The sequence below is a fragment of the Alexandromys fortis genome, unplaced genomic scaffold, assembly GCF_014885135.2.
Source record: "Alexandromys fortis isolate MF-2015 unplaced genomic scaffold, M_Fortis_MF-2015_v1.1 scaffold_1, whole genome shotgun sequence".
Classification (NCBI taxonomy): domain Eukaryota; kingdom Metazoa; phylum Chordata; class Mammalia; order Rodentia; family Cricetidae; genus Alexandromys; species Alexandromys fortis.
The window spans coordinates 35,080,790-35,099,204 of NW_026067927.1; the positions used below are offsets into that span (position 1 = coordinate 35,080,790).

The 18,415-nt window shown below is 47.3% G+C and overlaps 2 protein-coding genes across 11 annotated transcripts in view; one reads left to right on the top strand and one right to left on the bottom strand.

The window, feature by feature from the left end:
- The window catches only part of Fam193b (family with sequence similarity 193 member B), a 35,190-nt gene extending 32,892 nt beyond the window's left edge, over window positions 1-2,298 (bottom strand). Inside the window, exons 1-2 of one of the 9 annotated variants that reach the window (XM_050143450.1) lie at window positions 1,979-2,100; window positions 918-1,110 (exon numbers count right to left, since the gene is read on the bottom strand). In XM_050143450.1, coding sequence (XP_049999407.1) covers window positions 918-1,066 — 149 coding nt within the window. In that variant the 5' untranslated portion in view covers window positions 1,067-1,110; window positions 1,979-2,100. Of the gene's footprint in view, window positions 1-917; window positions 1,111-1,978 lie in introns of those variants that run through there. The other 8 variants (XM_050143445.1, XM_050143444.1, XM_050143446.1 and 5 more) reach the window with 8 other exon arrangements.
- Window positions 2,299-2,467: 169 nt separating this feature from the next.
- Window positions 2,468-17,244, top strand: Tmed9 (transmembrane p24 trafficking protein 9). Of its 2 annotated transcripts, none has more exons than XM_050143456.1 (5): window positions 2,468-2,611; window positions 13,007-13,107; window positions 14,099-14,224; window positions 14,819-14,965; window positions 16,383-17,244. In XM_050143456.1, exons 1-5 carry the CDS (start codon window positions 2,551-2,553, stop codon window positions 16,530-16,532), a joined length of 585 nt encoding a protein of 194 aa, XP_049999413.1. In that variant the 5' UTR covers window positions 2,468-2,550; the 3' UTR covers window positions 16,533-17,244. The 2 variants fall into 2 exon arrangements, with proteins under 2 accessions (XP_049999413.1, XP_049999411.1); XM_050143454.1 differs by lacking the exon at window positions 2,468-2,611 and adding an exon at window positions 12,639-12,851.
- Window positions 17,245-18,415: the final 1,171 nt, after the last annotated feature.

Consider the following 18,415-nt stretch of genomic DNA (forward strand, 5'->3'; position numbering starts at 1 on the left):
AATGTTTGTTAATCATTAGGAACAGGGATCTGATAGTGATTGACAAGGCTCTTGCATTCTACAAGTTACATAGGGAAGCAGACAAAGAACTGTATTAGAGGTTAACACATCGTATTAGTGCTAGATGCTGAGGAGAAACAGGAGAGCTGGGAAGGTTAGAAGGAAGGCGGGTCAACAGCCTGGCAGGAATAAAGGAATGAGTAGATAAGAATCTATAAAAACCTGGATCAGAAGAATTAATAAAGGCTGTAATTTTAGGGAAAGCTGTATTTCAATAAAACTGAATGTTAAGACACTATCCCAACTTTCTGGTCTCTCTATGGGGCAGTAACCTGAAGTATTCTCTATCTGTTGGGAACGAAAGAGGACAACAGACAGCTTCACAGCCCTCTCTTCTAGCTAATAGCACTTTTGGTAGGGGTGATCACAATAGGTTAGAAGGGGAAGTGACGTTTGGCTGAAAGCTAGACCCAGCAGAGGCAGAGTCTACCTTCTTAGTCTTATTTGACTAGGCTACAAGGCAGGATGATGGGGAGGCTCTGACATTCAAGAAGCTGTGGCATTTTCATTAATTAAAAATCTTCTCACCGTGATACGAGACACAAAGGAGGCCAGCATCAAAACTGGGTTGCACTAGGCACAGACTCTGGGCTGATTCTCCTTCTAGTCATCTAATGAGTGCTACTGTGTAAAGGCAAAGCCTGGGATAGGGACCGAGGATCACAAACATGGCACCCTCGAGGCCCTTGTGTTTACAGTTCAGTGTGTGGGACAGACACACCAACAAGTTTCATCCCAGAAGGAGTGGTGCCACCAGAGGGGAGCAAAGAGGGCTGTGGACACAGAGGGCACTTGGTATATGGGGAGGTCAGGGAAAGCTTTCCAGGAATGGTACCCCAAATGGCATCCCCACTCACATGCACAATTCCAGAGACTCTACTAGAAGGCTGTCAAGAGCCATGCCTTCAGGCTGCACCAGCCTCCCAGAGTCCCCTGCTGCCCGATGCAGTGTCTGCAGAGCCAAACGCATCTTCCGCCACGCCTCATCCTCATCCGGGCGCTGCATCCGACCCTCCAAGACTCCTGCAGGGGCCTGCCTTCCTCGGCAGGCTCAGCCAAAAAACCAACTCAAAACTCTTTTGTCAGAGCAAGCTTAGGGCAAGCCACCCAGCCCCGGGTGCCACAACCCTCCCTGAGCAACTGTGGCCCCCGCCGCCCCCGCCTCTCCTGTTCTCTCTTTCGCTCAGAAGAAAGTGACCTTCCAGGTGGCAAGCTGGAAGCTTGAGAATCCTCCGGTGTACTCTTAACTCTCACAGGATTCACCAAACTAGGGGCCTGGCGAGGGCCGGGGGCGGACAGTGGGGGGACACCCTACGGGACAGGAGGTAGGGAGGAGAACAAGGGTTTCCTCCTTGGCGGAGTTGTTCTAACAGTCTTTGGGGCAGCCTGCCTGTCTGCTCCAACTGTTCTGCTGGGTGGGGAAAGGGGGGGAGGTCCCAGAAGGCAGATGCAGAGGTACAGCTGTTGAGGGTAGTGGCTGCAGACAGTGCTGGGAGAGGAACGAAGCTGCTGGGGGCGGGGGCGGGAGTGGGGGCGCACCCAGGCTGCAGCCCCGAGGTTCCAGCGCCCTGAGATGATCTCTTAGGGGCCGGGGGAATCGGATGGGTCAGAAGGGAAGTGGGGGGCAGACAATCGGGCTGTGGTCTCAGGACCTACGCCAGTCCCAGCGGCCCGGATGGCCAGAACGTTTAGCTCCGGAGTAGGGGCTGAACACGGGTCGCAAGAGGGCAGGCTGAGCTTTGATTCTGGAGAGGGGTCTAGCCTCCATTCCCGGTAAGGGGACTGAAAGCGTCTGCGCCGGACTTGGGATCTGGCCCCAGCCCGATAGTGTGTCCATGCCCAATCCCGCCCCACTCCCGCTCCCGCTCCGGGGAGGTGAAAGCAGCCGAGCAGTCGGAGTCGTCTTGCTCGTTCCTACCTGAGGGCCTGGAGCCAGCTTGGGCTCGTCCTCCTCCCTGGGGCTGTTGCGATCCCGCTCGGCAGGCGCCTCCGGGGGCCCTGCACCCGCTCCAGCTTCCAGGCTTGGCGGCGGCTGCGGCTCGGGCGCCTGGGGCTTCTGCAGCCCCGCGGCCCGCGCCCGCTCCCGCCGGCCCGCGCCGCCGCTCGGCCTGCTCCGCCTCCGCGTCATGCCGCCTTCCGCGCCGCTCCGCCGCTCGCTGGCTCCCCTCGCGCCGCCGCCGCCGCCGCCGCCTTCGCCGCCGCCGCTCCCCTCACAGGACAACAGCCAATATGGCCGCACCCGGCACCCCTCCCCGCCCGCTGCCAGCAGGTCAGAGGGCACGCCGAGTCCGCGCCGCCGCACTCGCCACTGAAGCCTCCTGCGCCATTTTTAATAAGGCCACTACCCGGCGTTTGGTTGGAGACCAGCCCAGGGGCGAGATCCTGCCCGGGGCACACGTCCTAGGCCACGACCTGCGGGAGAAACACTGTGGCACTGTAATAGCGGGCCTAGTAGCTTAATGGACCGTTACATGTTGAGTGGATTAACTAATGTCTGCTGCGATACTTTCCCACTCATCGCCTGGCTCCTCCCTGCAGCCCTTGGAGGCAGGTACGAATTATTCTCATTTTGCAAGGGAGCAACGTGGAGGCCGCAAAATGACGACCCAAGGTTGTTAGATATCATCCAGCCACCGCCGAGGGGGCTCGTGGTCAGCTTGAGGTGAAGGACACCAAGGGAAACGTGCGTCTTGTAATGAGTCATTCACTGGAAGTCCCCGCGTTCCCAGCACCTTCTTGAGTGTGGTGAGAAAGGTGGTCACTTAAATATATAATCACGACCAGTGTGACAAGAAATAGAACGATTGGGGCATGTACTAAGGCAATATTTTTTTAAATAGCGGTATTGCGGCAGACTTTAAGGACACTTAGAGAATTAGAAATATTTAACAGTTAAGCGTTTAATTGTTAAAATGTCATCTCCACCCATTTTTGTGGGGGAGAAACATAAAGGCACATGGAACAAACTTTTTTTTTTAAGTTTCAAGTGAAGTCTGTTTTATGCTTTGACTAGTGGAACTTTGAAACTTCCTGGTAGTTAGATATGGAATTTATATTGATAGCATCAGCCAGGAGTGAATTTGGAACTTTAACTATGAAGAAGTAAATCAAAATTTAAAAATGATCATATTTTATTCATCTCATTTTATTGTTTCAAGTGTGTGTGTGTTTGTGTGTGTGTGTGTGAGAGAGAGAGAGAGAGAAAGAGAGAGAGAGAACACCACTTGGATGTATGTGGAGGTCAGAGGACATCAGTTCTTTCCCTCCACACTGTGGCTCTTAGGACCATCAGGATTGATGGCAAGCGCTTTTATCCACCAGCTATCTCTCCTGACCTATTTCTGGTTCTTTGAAACACTGCCTCATTATGTAGCTGCCTTGACCTGAAATTCATTTTGTACACCAGACTGTCCTCCAACTTACACTGATGGTCTCCGACTTCTGCTTCCAAGTGTGTTCGTTACCCTTGGGTGCAACCCGGACAGACGTCAGGGTCGCTATCAGATAATTAGAAGACTCCGGTTGATTACCGCCAAGATAAGGTGACCTTTAAAAAATGATAGAGCCACCAGGAGTAGGAACCAAGGGAGAGGTTGGTGAGTTCAGAGTCAGAATTCGGTTTCTAGTTCCAGGCTAGCAGGAGCGGCTAGTATAACCCTGTCTCAGACAACCAAGGGAAGGGGACATAGTTCAAGGGCAGAGTACTTCCTTGTCACACAGGAAGCCCTGAGGTAGTTCAGAGCTTCAGAGCTCAGAATTGAGAGAACATTCTGACAAATTTCTTCTGATAGACTCCAGTTCCACGAGCTGCTGTTGAAGCGGACTGGCAGGTTTTGCCGTCTAGAACAGTGCAGTCTCTGGAGCTATGCTTTGCCATTCCCAGACCTTAGCGGATGCCTGAAATCCGTAGCATAGGAACCCCTCCACCTGTATAAAATGTTGTTTTGCGGGATAAATGCTATGGTAACGTATATGTTTCTTTTTAACTAAGTAAGCAAGGGACTGGAGAGATGGTTCAGTAGTTATGATCGTACACTGCTTTTGAACGACCTGCGTTCAAGTCCCATCATGCACACTGGATGCCTCACAACCTCGTGGCCCCAGAAGGAGGGCACCCACACTCAATTGTCCATACACACACACAGATAGACACGTGTAATTTAGGGGGAAAAAAAACAAAAACAAAAAAACAAAACATGCTGGGCGGTGGTGTAGTTGGAAGTCATGATGTGTGTATGTGCTAGAGGATGAACAATAAATCCTAAAATTAGCCAGGCATGGTAGCACACACCTTTGAGCCCAGCATCCAGGACAAAGGCAGGCAGATCTCTGTGAGTTCAAGGACAGCCTAGTCTACACAGTGAGTTCTAGGACAGCCAGGGCTACATAGACAGGCCCTGTCTAAAATTAATTAGTTAATGTTAAATAGGTTAATAAATAGATACGGGTCTACGGTTTGCAGTGTTGTACTGGTCCTGTTAAATACCTAAGGCTAAATAGCCTATATTAAAAAAAAAAAAAAAGAAGAAGAAGAAGAAGTCTGGCCTGGCATAGCAGGGTGTGCTTTTAATCCCAGAACTTAGAAAGCTGAGGCAGAAGAATGTCTGAGATGGAGACCAGCCTGGTCTACAGAGCGAGTTCAGGACAGCCAGGTATGGTGAGAATTCCTGTAGTGATACTTTGTGTTCTGACAAACAAAGCTTGCCTGAAGATCATCGGGTGGAGCTAGCCACTAGCTTTTACCCCACTATCTGACTCCAGGTTTTTATTATTAAGACTAATTAGAATCGGTCTTCATCTGGCACCCAACATGGGGCACAAACTCACGAAAAAGCCACTTCCCTGTGACTTTGCAGCTGCTGACAAAGGCCGGAGCTGCACACGGCCTGAGTCACCACCCTGTTGGCTGGGTTCTACCCCTCCCTCCAAGCCCTCTGAGCTGGTCTGGGTTTTTCTGTTGTAGCCTCTCTAAAGAAAAACTCCACAGGTACTTGGGCTCCAAACACTGCTGGAGTTACATCCTCACTATCAGTTGGGTCTGGATTTAGGCAGCTCCCGCTGCACGTGTTTCTTCCTCACAATCCCTTGTGTGCATTTTTCAGACAGTGGGCTCCTTCTTGTGGTGGGTTGTGGGCTTTTCCAGGACTCCCTCCTTGGCTTCTGCCAAACTAGGTCACTGTCTTGACTATCGGCTCGGGCTTCTACAGTTCTATGAAGCAACAATCAGGCTCATACTTCATCATCTTCATCGCCATTGTCAATAGATTAGGTCAGACAATTGGGAATTCTTAAAGGGGGAAATTTAAAAAAAAGTTAAAAAGAGAGAACATTTTTCCCCACATTGAAAAAATTGGAAACACTATTACAATGAAGGGAGGTAGGTCTCTGTGTGATTACACAATGAATGGTTTAAATGGGACGATTATATGAGAAGATAATTAACTTAGAAGGGATTTACATAATGTGAATTATAAACATTATCAGTTTGACTGTTCTTGTTTTATCCCTAAAAAAGTTGCTAATATGAGTGCCAAGATACAAGTCTTAGGAAAGCTTATTAAAACAGATCATAGAAATATCCAGATTTAGACAGGAGTTTAAAAAGAACCAATCTCAACATTGCATTATAAGTTAGAGAGGAACAGTCCAAGGACTTCAAATGATTAGCCCTAATTTTATCCAATCACCTTACAGGAACTGACAGACGATGGGTATCCACAAAGCTATGCAAGATTCCTATGGAAGTGTTAGATTTGAGGAGTTTTAAGGAAGTGATAGTCTCATATGGTATGCATTCACATTTTGGGAAGCAGATGTTCAATTCAAGGTCAAATTATAACAGAATTTTCAATCAAGACTAGAGAGGCTTGGTTACAGCAGTATTGGAACCTGGTACTCAGTTACAATGAAGGACCTGGTGTAAAGATGAGATTAGGACCATTGAAGAATGAAGTAGGGTTAGAGGTATTGAAATCTCCCAAGACCAACTTCTTGGGGAGGGCATTTAAAGATGACTAGTAAGCTGAGCAGTGATGGCTCGTGCCTTTAAACTCAACAGTTGGGAGGCAGAGGTAGGCAGATCTCTGAGTTCAAGGCCAGCCTGGCCTACAGAGCAAATTTCAGGGCAACCAAACTGTTACACAAAAACCCTGTCTTAAAACAAACAAACAAATAAATACAACTAGTAAAATAGGCACAGCATTCGGTATATTAACCTTATAGTATATATTTCAGTAGTATTAAATACATTCATGTTTGTGCAAGGCATTTCCAGAACTCTTGCCATCTCACACTTAAACCCTAGGAGCATCTTCCCTGCTTCCCTGAGCCATGACAGTCAGTATGCCATTCTCTGTCGCTATGAACTTGATTGTTCCATATATTTTACATATATGTATATATACATATATGAATATGCAAATGGTATATGGATATACAAAACATATGTGTATATGCATATAGTATATTTTTTTTTGTGAATAATTTTTTTGATGTTTCAAGACAGGATTTTGTAGACAGTTCTGTCCAAACCTCCTCCTTCCAAATAACTGATACAGAGGCTTAATATTACTTATAAATGCTTGACCAATAGTTCAGGCTTGTTACTAGTTAACTCTTACATTTAAATTAATCCATATTTCTTATTTATGCTTCGCCACATGGCTCATGGCTTGTTACCTTATTTTCTACACATCCTGCTTCCTTGGTGGCCGGCTGGCATCTTCCCTGAATCTACCCTTCTTCATCCCAGTATCCTCAGTTTGATTGTCCCACCTAACTTTATCCTGCCTTGCTATAAGTCAATCAGGTTCCTTCTTCACCAATGGGAGTAATGCATATTCACAGTATGCAGAAGGATTATTTTACAGCAGGGTTTCTCTGTATGCATTTCCAACTCTCCTGGAACCTGCTCTGTAGACCAGGCTGACCTCAAACTCACAGGGATCCACCTGCCTCTTCCTTCTGCGTGCTGGGGTTAAAGTCATGTGCCACCATAGCTCATCATGATTTCTCTCTTTTACTCAGCATTGTTTTCTCAAGGCTCACTCACATTGCAGCATGTGCCAAAAAACTTCCTTTAATGTTCTTTTAATATTACATAGAATTCATCTTATGTTTAGATGCTTATTTTCTTTAAAATTGTGCTTCACAAATGCACTGACCCACAGCCAAGCTCTGGGCCGAGCTCCTGGAGTTCAGCTGAAGAGAGGGAGGAGGAATCATCTGAACAAGGGAGGTCAAGAGCATGATGGGGAAAACCACAGAGACAGCTGACTCGAGCTAGTGGGAGCTCACAGACTATGGACTGACAGCTGGGGAACCAGAATGGACCAAACTAGGCCCTTTGAATGTGGGTGACAGTTGTGTGTCTTGATCTGTTGTGGCGTGCTAGCAGTGGCATGAGGACCTATCCCAGGTGCACGAACTGGCTTTTTGGAGCCTAATCCCTATGGCGAGATACCTTGCTCAGCCTTGATGGGGTAGGGGCTTCGTCTTTCCAAACATTCTTGACTTGCTAAGGAAGATCTTACCCATTCTGAGGAGTGAATGGGGAGTGGAAAGGGGGGAGGTGGGAGCAGAAAAAGGGAAGGGAGGGGAACTGGGGTTGGTATGTAAGATGAAAAGTAAATTTTTTAAATAAAAAATATGAAAAAAAATGTGCTTTGGTTGGGTGCTGGAGGCATCTTCCAGCACTTAGGAGGCAGAACTTGAACTCTGTGAGTTCAAGACCAGCCTGGTCTACAGAGCGAGTTCTAGGACAGCCAGGTCTACACAAAGAAACTGTCTCAAAAAATACTTGTTTCACTTTTCATATTTTAGAGTTTTTTTCCAATCATCTTCACTAACTGCCCAATTTTTTTATTTTCTGGTTTCATGAAGTCAATTGTTTAAAGCTCTGTTTCAGCTGTGCTGCACACAGAAACCTGTGAACACATCCCCCAACATTAAGATTAAAAGAACTTGAGTGAGCCTGAACTTGAGTCCTGGGACTCAGTTGTTTTCTTCAATCATTTAACCTAAGCCACGAAACTTGTAGGTCCTTGCTGTGTGACACTTCCTTGTTCCTGTTTTCTCCCCTATGCAGCTCCTGCTTTATCAGGGAAGGGGCATCACTATAGACTTATTTTTTTTTAAGATTTATTATGTATACAACATTCTGCCTCCATGTATGCCTGCACACCAGAAGAGGGTGACAGATCTCATTACAGATGGTTGTGAGCCACCATGTGGTTGCTGGGAATTGAACTCAGGACCTCTGGAAGAGCAGTCAGTGCTCTTAACCACTGAGCCATCTCTCCAGCCCCTAGACTTATTTTTAATATATGTATATTATGTATACCTTTATCTATATTAATCTCCCCACTAAACTAACCTCTATCATAATCCCTGACTACATTTGTCAAAAATCCTTAATCATGGGGCTGGAGAGATGGCTCAATGGTTAAGAGCACTGGCTGCTCTTCCAGAGGTCCTGAGTTCAATTCCCAGCAACCACATGGTGGCTCACAACCATCTGTAATAAAATCTGGCACCCACTTTTGGCATGTGTGCATACATGAAGGCAGAATGTTGTATACATAATAAATAAATAAAATCTTAAAAAAAATCCTTAATCATCAAAATTCTATCATTGTATAAAATCATTACTTCAGTTAAACAGTACTGCATAAGAGGAAATCGTCTTCATAATAAGCTACAGGTATAAACCCCTAGTTGATGGGGAAGCTTTGTTAACCAACTATCTTTAAGTGGCTTTCTGGGAACCGAGAGAAAAATGGGTGAGAGGCCCAGGTGCGCGCGCTCTCTCTCTCTCTAGTTCCCTCTCAGCACAGCTGAACTTGGACTTCTCGTTCCTGTCTTGTGAGTTTTTCCCTTATATTAATATATAATTGCTTTATATCTTTTAGCTAGCCTAGTTATTTCCTGAATCAAGCTAACTTCTACACCCAGTAGAATGGGATATTTCCATGAAATAATCACACTACATTAAAGGCAGTGGGGATCCCCCACCCCCATCCACACCATGCCAGGTACCAGAGAAAAATGGCAGCAGCAGCCAACATGTAAAGGCACAGCAGTAGCAAGAAGCATTCTGGAGCCGAAGCCCTCGGAGCCTCGCCTATGCGGGACTTACCCATCAGTGCCTTGCATTCTGTTTGGCCTGTCTCCTGAAGCTCTATTGCCACCTGCTGCTCCTCTGACTTGGCCACTGGCATGTATTGATTGTTGCACAAAGTTGTTTTCTGAGTAAACACGTTCCTTGTATCTCCCTGATCGGGAGGAAAGCAGCACACCCCGCCACTTTAGTCTTTATCGTGTAACCCAAAAGCTTCAGCTGTGCCGGAAGTCATGCAAAGACCGCGAAGCGCCCTAGAAAACAACTCTATAAATCACAGAAAACAATCACGGATTTCCACCAAGACTTCTTCAAGTTTAAAGTCTAGCAAAGACGATTCTATTCTAATATTTATCTTTGATACAATGACGCTGCTGGATTCCTACAACACTTACTTCTAATTTTACATCTCTGGGAGCAAATACCTAGCAAAGCAACTTAATGGAAGACAAGTTTATTTTGGGTCTCAGTTCCATAGAATATGGTTCATCGGGACAAGGAAGAGTGGCAGCTGGGGCATCTGCAGTCGAAGCTGTCATGTGAGCAGATCAAGAAGTAAAACACTTGGACTGTGACCAAGAGCAAAGACACCCCCCCCCCAGCATTGCTTTCAAGGTCTCCTGTTGGGATCCACTTCTACTTGGCCATCATCCCCAAAGTGCCACAACTTTCACAGATTGTGCCACCAGGTGAAGCCAAGTGTTCAATCAAAAGCTTGTGAGCAACATTTCAGATGCGAATTGAAGCAAGCATGCAGATTGGTTCACTTTGGGGCTGTTGTAAAGCTGCTACGATGATGGGCACATTTACATTCCAAAGCCTATTTCCAATTCTTTTATCTATTTATTTTTGAGACAAGGCCTCAAAGTGTAGCCTTAGATGGCCTGGAACTTAACTACACAGACCGGGCTGGCCTCAGATTCACAGAGATGCACCTGTCTCTACCTCCCTAGTGATAGGCTTAAGGGTAGCTCCAGTCTTTTTTTTCTTCTTCTTCTTCTTCTTCTTCTTCTTCTTCTTCTTCTTCTTCTTCTTCTTCTTCTTCTTCTTCTTCTTCTTCTTCTTCTTCTTCTTCTTCTTTTTTTTTTTTTTCGAGACAGGGTTTCTCTGTGGCTTTGGAGCCTGTCCTGGAACTAGCTCTGTAGACCAGGCTGGTCTCGAACTCACAGAGATGCACCTGTCTCTCTGCCTCCCGAGTACTGGGATTAAAGGTGTGAGCCACCACCCCCTGGTGCTCCAGCCTTATATCCAACTACATCCCTGCCACCTTCTCTCACCCTCAAGAATCACCCACCCATAACTGCAGCTTTGGATCTCTAGATCTATGCAAGAGGACCTGGCCCCTGGTAACCCCTTGGTGCCTCAGCCGAACTTACCTCCCCCACGTTTCCATCGTCCTTCTGCAGCTTCCTTGACCTACCAAATCTCATTGCCTAAATAATTCTTGCCCTCCCCTAACTAGTGATAATTCATTTGTATTTTAATAAATAGTGCTTGCCTGAAGATCAAAGAGTAAAACAGGCATACTGGTCAGCCATACAGATGAAGCAGTGGTGGCACACACCTTTAATCCCAGTAGCCACAGTAGCTAGCCATAGAGGCTGGACAGTGGTGGTGCATGCCTTTAATCCCAGAACTAGAGAGGAATATAAAACGGGAGGAGACAGTCTCATCCTAAGGGTTCACGGAGGCAGGGTCACCATTTCAGTCCGAGGTAGAGTAAGAGTCAGTGGCTGGCTGCTTTGCTTTTCTGATCTTCAGGTCGAACCCCAATATCTGTCTCTGGGTTCTTGTTATTCGTGCTGCATCTCACCCTTCCTATATCTCCAGTTCTTTAGCACACGCACCCCCAAACATAGGTCCCTCCACGCTCGGGTTCAGATCATAAACTTGCTCCCATCCCTGCCATTTTAGCTCCGGTCTGGGATGGTCGCCAAACAATCTGTATAGGACAGCCCCTTTCTTGCTGAATTTCTTACTACATTAGCACAAAGAAGCCTAAACAACTTTTGCCTCACTAGATTTTTTGGTTATCTAAGGTGGGGCTGAGAAAACCCTGAAGGACAATCAGCAGCTGTGCTCCTAGAGAGGCAGCTGCTACTGATGGGGCCAAAGGACAGGAAGCCTGGGGGATGTGTTTGACAGATTGGGTGACGATGGAACTGAGCTTCTATGCAGCCTGGCCCTGTTGCAGCTGCTGGTTCTCATGGATTATAGTGGAAATTGTTTGAGGCTCACAGTTTGTCCAAGTACTTCATCTGGAAGATCTCCAGAGGCACAGTGGACCTACGTCTCTTGCCATCCTGTATCTCAAAGGCTTGGAGGGGGATTAGATCTAGCTTTTCTGCTGCTTTTCCCCATCAGCCTTACTATAGTGCCCTCTGGATCTCCTGCTTCATGGAATCTCTGCATTATCAGCCTGTTCAGGAAATTTTCCATTCACTCTTGTCCGAGTTACAATGTGGGGCCCCTCTTTTTGCCTTGTGGACTTCCCTGTTTTCCTTATCTCTGTCAACCTCAGGCCTAGAGAGGGATGGGTATCCTTCATGAACCCTACAGGCATGAAGGGGTTAATTCAATATCAGCACTAGAGTTCAAGGTCAGCTTGGTCCACAGGTCAAGTTCCAGGCCAGCCAGGGTTACATAGGGAGACTTGGATGAGAAAGAAAAAAACCAAGCTACAGTGCAACAAAGTATAAAAGTTTTGGTGAGCAATAAACACAAGACAGAAACAAATAACAAATGCTAGCTATAAATCTAATCAATGATTAAATTATATGTGAATGGTATAAACTACAACTAAAAGGTAGAGATTGGCAGAGTGACTTTTTAGAGGCATGACTTAATTATGTTGCCCATAAGAGGTTCATTTTTTATACAAGGACATAAATAAATTAAAAAGATACTAATGGAAAAGTATAGACCATGCACATCGTAACCAAAAGGGAGCAGGCTGGCTGAACACAGCGCTGCATGCTTATATCCCAGCACTTGGGAGGCAGAGACATGCAGAACGCTACAAATTTGAGGCCAGAGGGGTTTGCATTGTAAGTTCTAGGTTAGGGAGACATACACAGCAAGACCCTGTCTCAAAACAAAGAAAAGTAAAGAGAGGTGGGGAGAGGGAGAGAGGATCGGGAAGACGGAAAGTTGTAATACTACTGGACGAAACAAGTACGAATCTTGCCTCTACTTATATTCGTTCTGCGACCTCAAAAACCTGCCTCGGTTTCACAATATATCAAAAGTCTGACAACCATTGTCAATCAACGCGCTATTTAGCGGAATCAAAGGAAAGTCTATCTTTTTGGAGAGCTCATTGGCGTCCTGTAGAAATCGGCCCCAATCAGGTACTGCCGCGCGGAGGCGTGGGGTATTTAGGGACTTGTAGTCCAGGCGGCGGAACTCGCAGTCCCGGCAGGCACCGCGGCGGCCTCCGCTGGGCTACGTGGCTCGGCCGGCTGCGCCTGCGCAGGCAGGTGGGGCAAGATGGCTACCGAGCTAGGCATGCGGGTTTTCGGGACCCCACCCAGACTCTCGCTGGGAAGAGGGATGCGGGCCTTCCTGCTGCTGTTGTGGTTTGCAGCCCGTGGAGACGCGCTCTATTTCCACATTGGGGAGACAGAGAAGAAGTGCTTTATTGAGGAAATTCCGGACGAGACCATGGTCATCGGTGCGGGGGCGAAGGGGAACGTTTGGGACAAGTCAATGGTCTTGGGGCTGGGGGATGCGAACTGTCTGGGGTAGCTGGCCTGGCTCTGCCCTGTCGGGAGCCAACCCCGCGCCTCATCGAGCTCCTCTCATCTTCCCTTTTCCTCCTGTCTGCAGGAAATTACCGGACGCAGCTGTATGACAAACAGCGGGAGGAGTACCAGCCTGCCACCCCTGGGCTTGGCATGTTCGTGGAGGTAAAAGACCCGGAGGACAAGGTGAGCTGGCCCTTACCCGCGTCGAGCAAGCTTCGGCACTTCTTTTTGTTAGTTTCCATATCTGGTCGACTGAGGTAGACAATTGGTGATGTGGAAAGATGCCGAGTTTTCACCACAAGCTTGGGCTGCGCGCGGTTGCTGGACAGGTAGCTGTTTTCAACTTCTCAGTGACTGCTGCCGGATTCCTCCAAGTCATTTACTGGCCTTGAACCACTAACCTACCTTGTGAAATGGAAGTTCACTTTTCTTATACTAGTGACAAGTGGATCAATTGTAGTGATGGGTATCAAAAAGTTGCTAATGCTAAAACTGTTGTTAAGACCAGAACTCCGTAAAACAGAGCACTTTCCAAAAAAGGAGTACCTTTTAATTTTGACAAATAATTTTTTTAAAAACGAAAAACAAAGTAGTTTTGTTGTCAGCATCAGAGTAGTTGTAGTAGTCCGTTATCGTCACTGTTCATCAAGGGCCTGGAGAGTTGGCTCAGTGACATTTAAGAGCACTTGCTGTTCTTGTACAGGACCTGAGTTCAGTTCGTAGCACCCACATAATGGCTCACACCCACTCATAGGCATGTGCGTGGAGCGTATGTATACATGTAGGCAAAATACATAAAGAAAAGACAATCTTGCAACAAGGTGGCCGTGGTGAAGCATGCATTTAATCCCAGCCCCCAGGAGACAAAGGCGGGCAGACCATCTATTTCTGCGCCAGCAAAGGATACATAATGAGATTGTGTCTGCACAACAGCAACAGGAACAGTGAAGTGACATGGAAAGAGCTAAAAAGGAGTAGAGTCGAGTCCTTCCTGGCAGCAGTCGCTGGCTAGCCTGATGATGTCAGACCCTTCAACCCTGCTGGCAACTGCTGTTGAGAACTTTGGCTCTTTTGGTGTTGTGACATGATTTGCGGTACTTAGAAGACCCTTTATCCTGTTTTTTTCCCAGCCTCCCTACAGCATCACTAACTGAAACTCCTCCCCTGTCTCCAGGTCATCCTGGCCCGGCAGTATGGCTCTGAGGGCAGGTTCACCTTCACCTCCCATACCCCTGGTGAGCACCAGATCTGTCTTCACTCAAATTCTACCAAGTTCTCTCTCTTTGCTGGAGGCATGCTGGTAAGTACATCCGTGTGGGACTAAAGGCCATCATAGCTTGGTCAAGGGACCAAGACAGGGACTTTTGGTACTGTAAGTGGTGGGGTGGGTATTGGGTTTGTGTCTTTTAAAGCCATTAGATTTCCAATAGACATACAGAACAACCGTGACTGGTCAATTTGTATTGCTGTTCCTTAGGGCCCTAATAGAGTATTTTAATACAGTGCATACATATCCTGCTGTATACTTTATCATCTCTAGATTACTTGTAGTTCCTAATGAAATTTTTATGATATCTATGTATTTATTTATCTATCTCATACTGAATTTCGAGAACGACCAGAAAAGTCGTACTTAGTACAGATATATGTATCTTTAGAGTACGTGTTTTTCCTTTTTGATGGACTTCTGTTCTGCAGAAGCCACACTTACAGAGAAGAAACTGTGCGAGCTTTAGTCAGAGCATGTGCCCAGATGGACTCTTTTTGCTTGTATGCCCGCAGCTCCGAGTGGGGTCTCAGTATGTAAGCTGAATAAAAAATGCAGGAAAGTAGAGGGCTCAGCTGCCAGTCAGGCATTCAGAGGCAACGCCCTTATCTCGTTTTCTATCCCCAGAGAGTTCACCTTGACATCCAGGTAGGTGAGCACGCGAACGACTATGCAGAAATTGCTGCCAAAGACAAGCTGAGCGAGCTGCAGCTGAGAGTGCGACAGCTGGTGGAGCAAGTGGAGCAGATCCAGAAGGAGCAGAACTACCAGCGGGTGAGTGCTTGGCGGGGAGCGGCCAGCTTCTCAGAGGCCGCTGGTCAGGAAAGATTCAGTGTCAGACCCCAGGGGACTTACCTGTGGCAGAGTGCAGGTCTAAAAGGTGAGTGGCCGTGACAGAATCCATCTTGTAGTTGAGCCACGCTAAATCACAGTCACACAGAGAAGAACAGCGTGGCACCTAGGCAGTTTGGATGCTCACCTTACTAGACCTGGATGGAGGTGGGTGTTCCTTGGACTTCCCACAGGGCAGGGAACCCTGATAGCTCTTTGGGCTGACGAGGGAGGGGGACTTGACTGGGGGAGGAGGAGGGAAATTGGAGGCAGTGGCGGGGAAGAGACAGAAATCTTTAATAAATAAACGGAAAAAAAAAAAAAAAGAACAGCCTGGCAATTAATACCAGCACCTTGTGCTGTTTTAAAGGTCCTAGGTGCTGCCAGAACCAAGAGTCTCTAAATTATTTGTGACTAGGAACCAGACAGGTACCTTGAAGGAATCTGTCGCCTTAAGGAGTTGTGGGGCTGTGACCCATCTAAACAAGGAAAACTATAGTGCCTGCCAGGGCCTCCTTACAGAAAATGCGAACCTTAGTTTTCAGCACCCCACTCCGCCCCCAAGAGCTAAAGGTCTGGGAGATCCACCTGCCTCTGCCTCCCAAGTACTGGTATTAAAGGCCAAGATCCAGATTTTTATGTGAAATTTTCCTGATTTTTTTTTTTTTTTTTTTTTTTTTGGAGACAGAGTTTCTCTGTGTAATATCCTTGACTGTCCTGGAACTCGCTCTGTAGACAAGGCTGGCCTCAAACTCAGAGAGATCTGCCTGCCTCTGCCTCCCAAGTGCTAGGATTCAAGGCGTGCGCCACACTGCCCGGCAAATGTTGACAAAATGCTGTGTGGTGACAGGCATGGTGGCGTACATCTTTAATCTCAGCGTTCTAGAGGCAGAAGTTGAATCAGTTGCAGTTTGAGGCCAGCCTGGTCTGTATAATAAGTTCCAGACCAGTCAGGGATACACGGTGAGACCACATCTTGAAAGAAAACAATACAAGCAAAAACAACAACAAAAGTATTGTGTCAACCAAACAGTATGAATATATGACGTATATGATCTTGAAGGAACAGATTGAGAGACCTGGACAGAAGTCCACACTAAGCACTCCAGGACACCTCTGTCCCTTGGGGTTGTCACCACCACCTTACTTCTTCTCTGGGTGTCAGGAAGGGTCAAGTGAGGCCTGTACCTGACAGTTGAACAGACAGACTTAGGAAATGCATTAGTCTGCTGGCAGTCACCTGCCTGTTGGTGCTGAAGGTAGTCCATGCAGAGTGGGTGGCCCTGGGGCATCCTTGCAAGCTGGGAACCCAGTGGCTCTAGCAGTCCTGAGCTAAGACTTGCTATCGTTTCCCCGACAGTGGCGGGAGGAGCGCTTCCGACAAACCAGCGAGAGCACCAACCAGCGAGTGCTGTGGTGGTCCATCCTGCAAACGCTCATCCTTGTGGCCATTGGCGTCTGGCAGATGCGGCACCTCAAGAGTTTTTTTGAAGCCAAGAAGTTGGTGTAGCTGTCCCAAGCCTCGCAGGCAATCTTTCTTCCAGGCTCTTGGGAAGGACCTCCTGGAACTGGCTCCTCTGTGGGAGGAGGACTGGTTTTCAGCCATAGGTGTTCTGAAGGGAGAGGGACTGCAAGCATGCCCTCGCTGCTCAGGCTCCAGCCGAGGACAGTACTTGGCTGGCTAATGCTGAGCGGGGGTGGAGGGTGGGACAAGCCCTCCCCACCTCCACCTCTGGACCTTTCGCAGTAATCACTCAGGAGCTGGTGATGCCCTTGGTGTCTTAGATTCTCAGTGTTACTGATCAGGGATGTGGGGCTGCTTTCTGGGGTAGGATTGGGAGGGAAGTGGGTGGGCCAGCCAGCAGATTTTCCTTCTGTCTTCCTTTGTTACATGGGATTTTGAGCAGGTCATGGTGTATCAGGGCTTGTTATTCCAAGAACTTCGCTTTCCTTGCCTTTGGCATAGACCAGCCTGCTGATCTAGGGTGTATGTGTGTTGGTTTAAGGGTGGGGTAGAGGGATTGCAATGCAGGAAAGGGGCCCAGAGGTTGACTTGGGTGTCTTATAGTTGTCCTTTCTGGGGTTTGAGCAGCTGGCAACACGCCAAGCAGAGACTTTGGTGCTGGTTGGAGACGGAGCCTGCACTAAGTTACTGAATTTATTTTCAATGAGTTCAGGTTTGTTACATTTGTTTCCCAATTAAAAAAAAAGAGAAAAAATTGTCCTGTGTACAGTTAACTCTCAGCGGTTATGACAATACATGGACTTCCTGGGTGGTGGCAGCGCACACCTTTTGAATTCAAGGCAACTTCATCTACAGAGTGAGTTCCAGAACAGCCAGGGATGCACAGAGAAACCCTGTCTTGAAAATGAAAAAAATTAAAAATAAATAAAAATGAGAGAGAGAGAGGAACCTCTTGCAGTGGACACAGGACTTCACATTCCAGGGTCACTCTCCACCTGTGAACATCACTCTCTCGATCCCTTGCATGTTTGCTTGTGGCAGATGTATGGTAATGAGTTTGTCAAAACCATTAACAAATTGTGGGGTTGCTGGTATTTTACTCCTAGTTTTTGAAAGGAAGACCCAGAGTGCATTCTTACCATAATCATACCAAGGATGTTCACTATCAACTGAATGCTGTGATATAAAATGGGTTCATTTGGTTTTTATGTAAAATTTAATCTCTTGAGATACTGAGATCACATGGCCTTGTATCACTGCTCCTCATCGGCCCTACCTAACTGGTCTCCACAGGAAGTCAGCCCTGCCTTCAAGGTTGGCCATGTCAAGAGCTGAATGCTGAGTTTGTGGTGTAGAATGCAGAGTCACAGGGTGGGCAAGGGTTGTGTTGCTTGTCGGGGCCTAAGAGGGGAAGGAGTTGAAGAGTTGACTTCTCACCAATAGTGGAGATATCCTGAAGCAATGTGCTTGAGATTGTAGATGGTGGGTGGAAAAGATGCAGACAAGCCACCTGATTAGCCTGCGCCTCAATTCTCGCGTCTTCACAGCGGAAACAGTGCCTGCTCGTAAGGACTGAATAAAAGGGTTCAGTAGTAAAGAATTAAGGATAATGACTGCCAACTGGGCAGTGGTGGCACACGTCTTTAATCCCAGCAGGGAGGCAGAGATAGGCAGATCTCTGAGTTCGAGGCCAGCCTGGTCTACAAGAGCTAGTTCCAGGATAACAGGCTTAATAGATATTAAGTATTTATTAGGATATTAAATTTTGCTTGAAGAGCAGAGGTCAAGTCCAATAATTGTCTCTTTTCCCAGGCGAAGGCTGGCAATGAGTAAGGGTGATGGAGTGGATATAGTCAAAGACGGGGCAGATAGGGAGCTCGGTCCCCTGCTCATTGTTTCAGCTCTCGTTAAATACTGGACAGAGCATT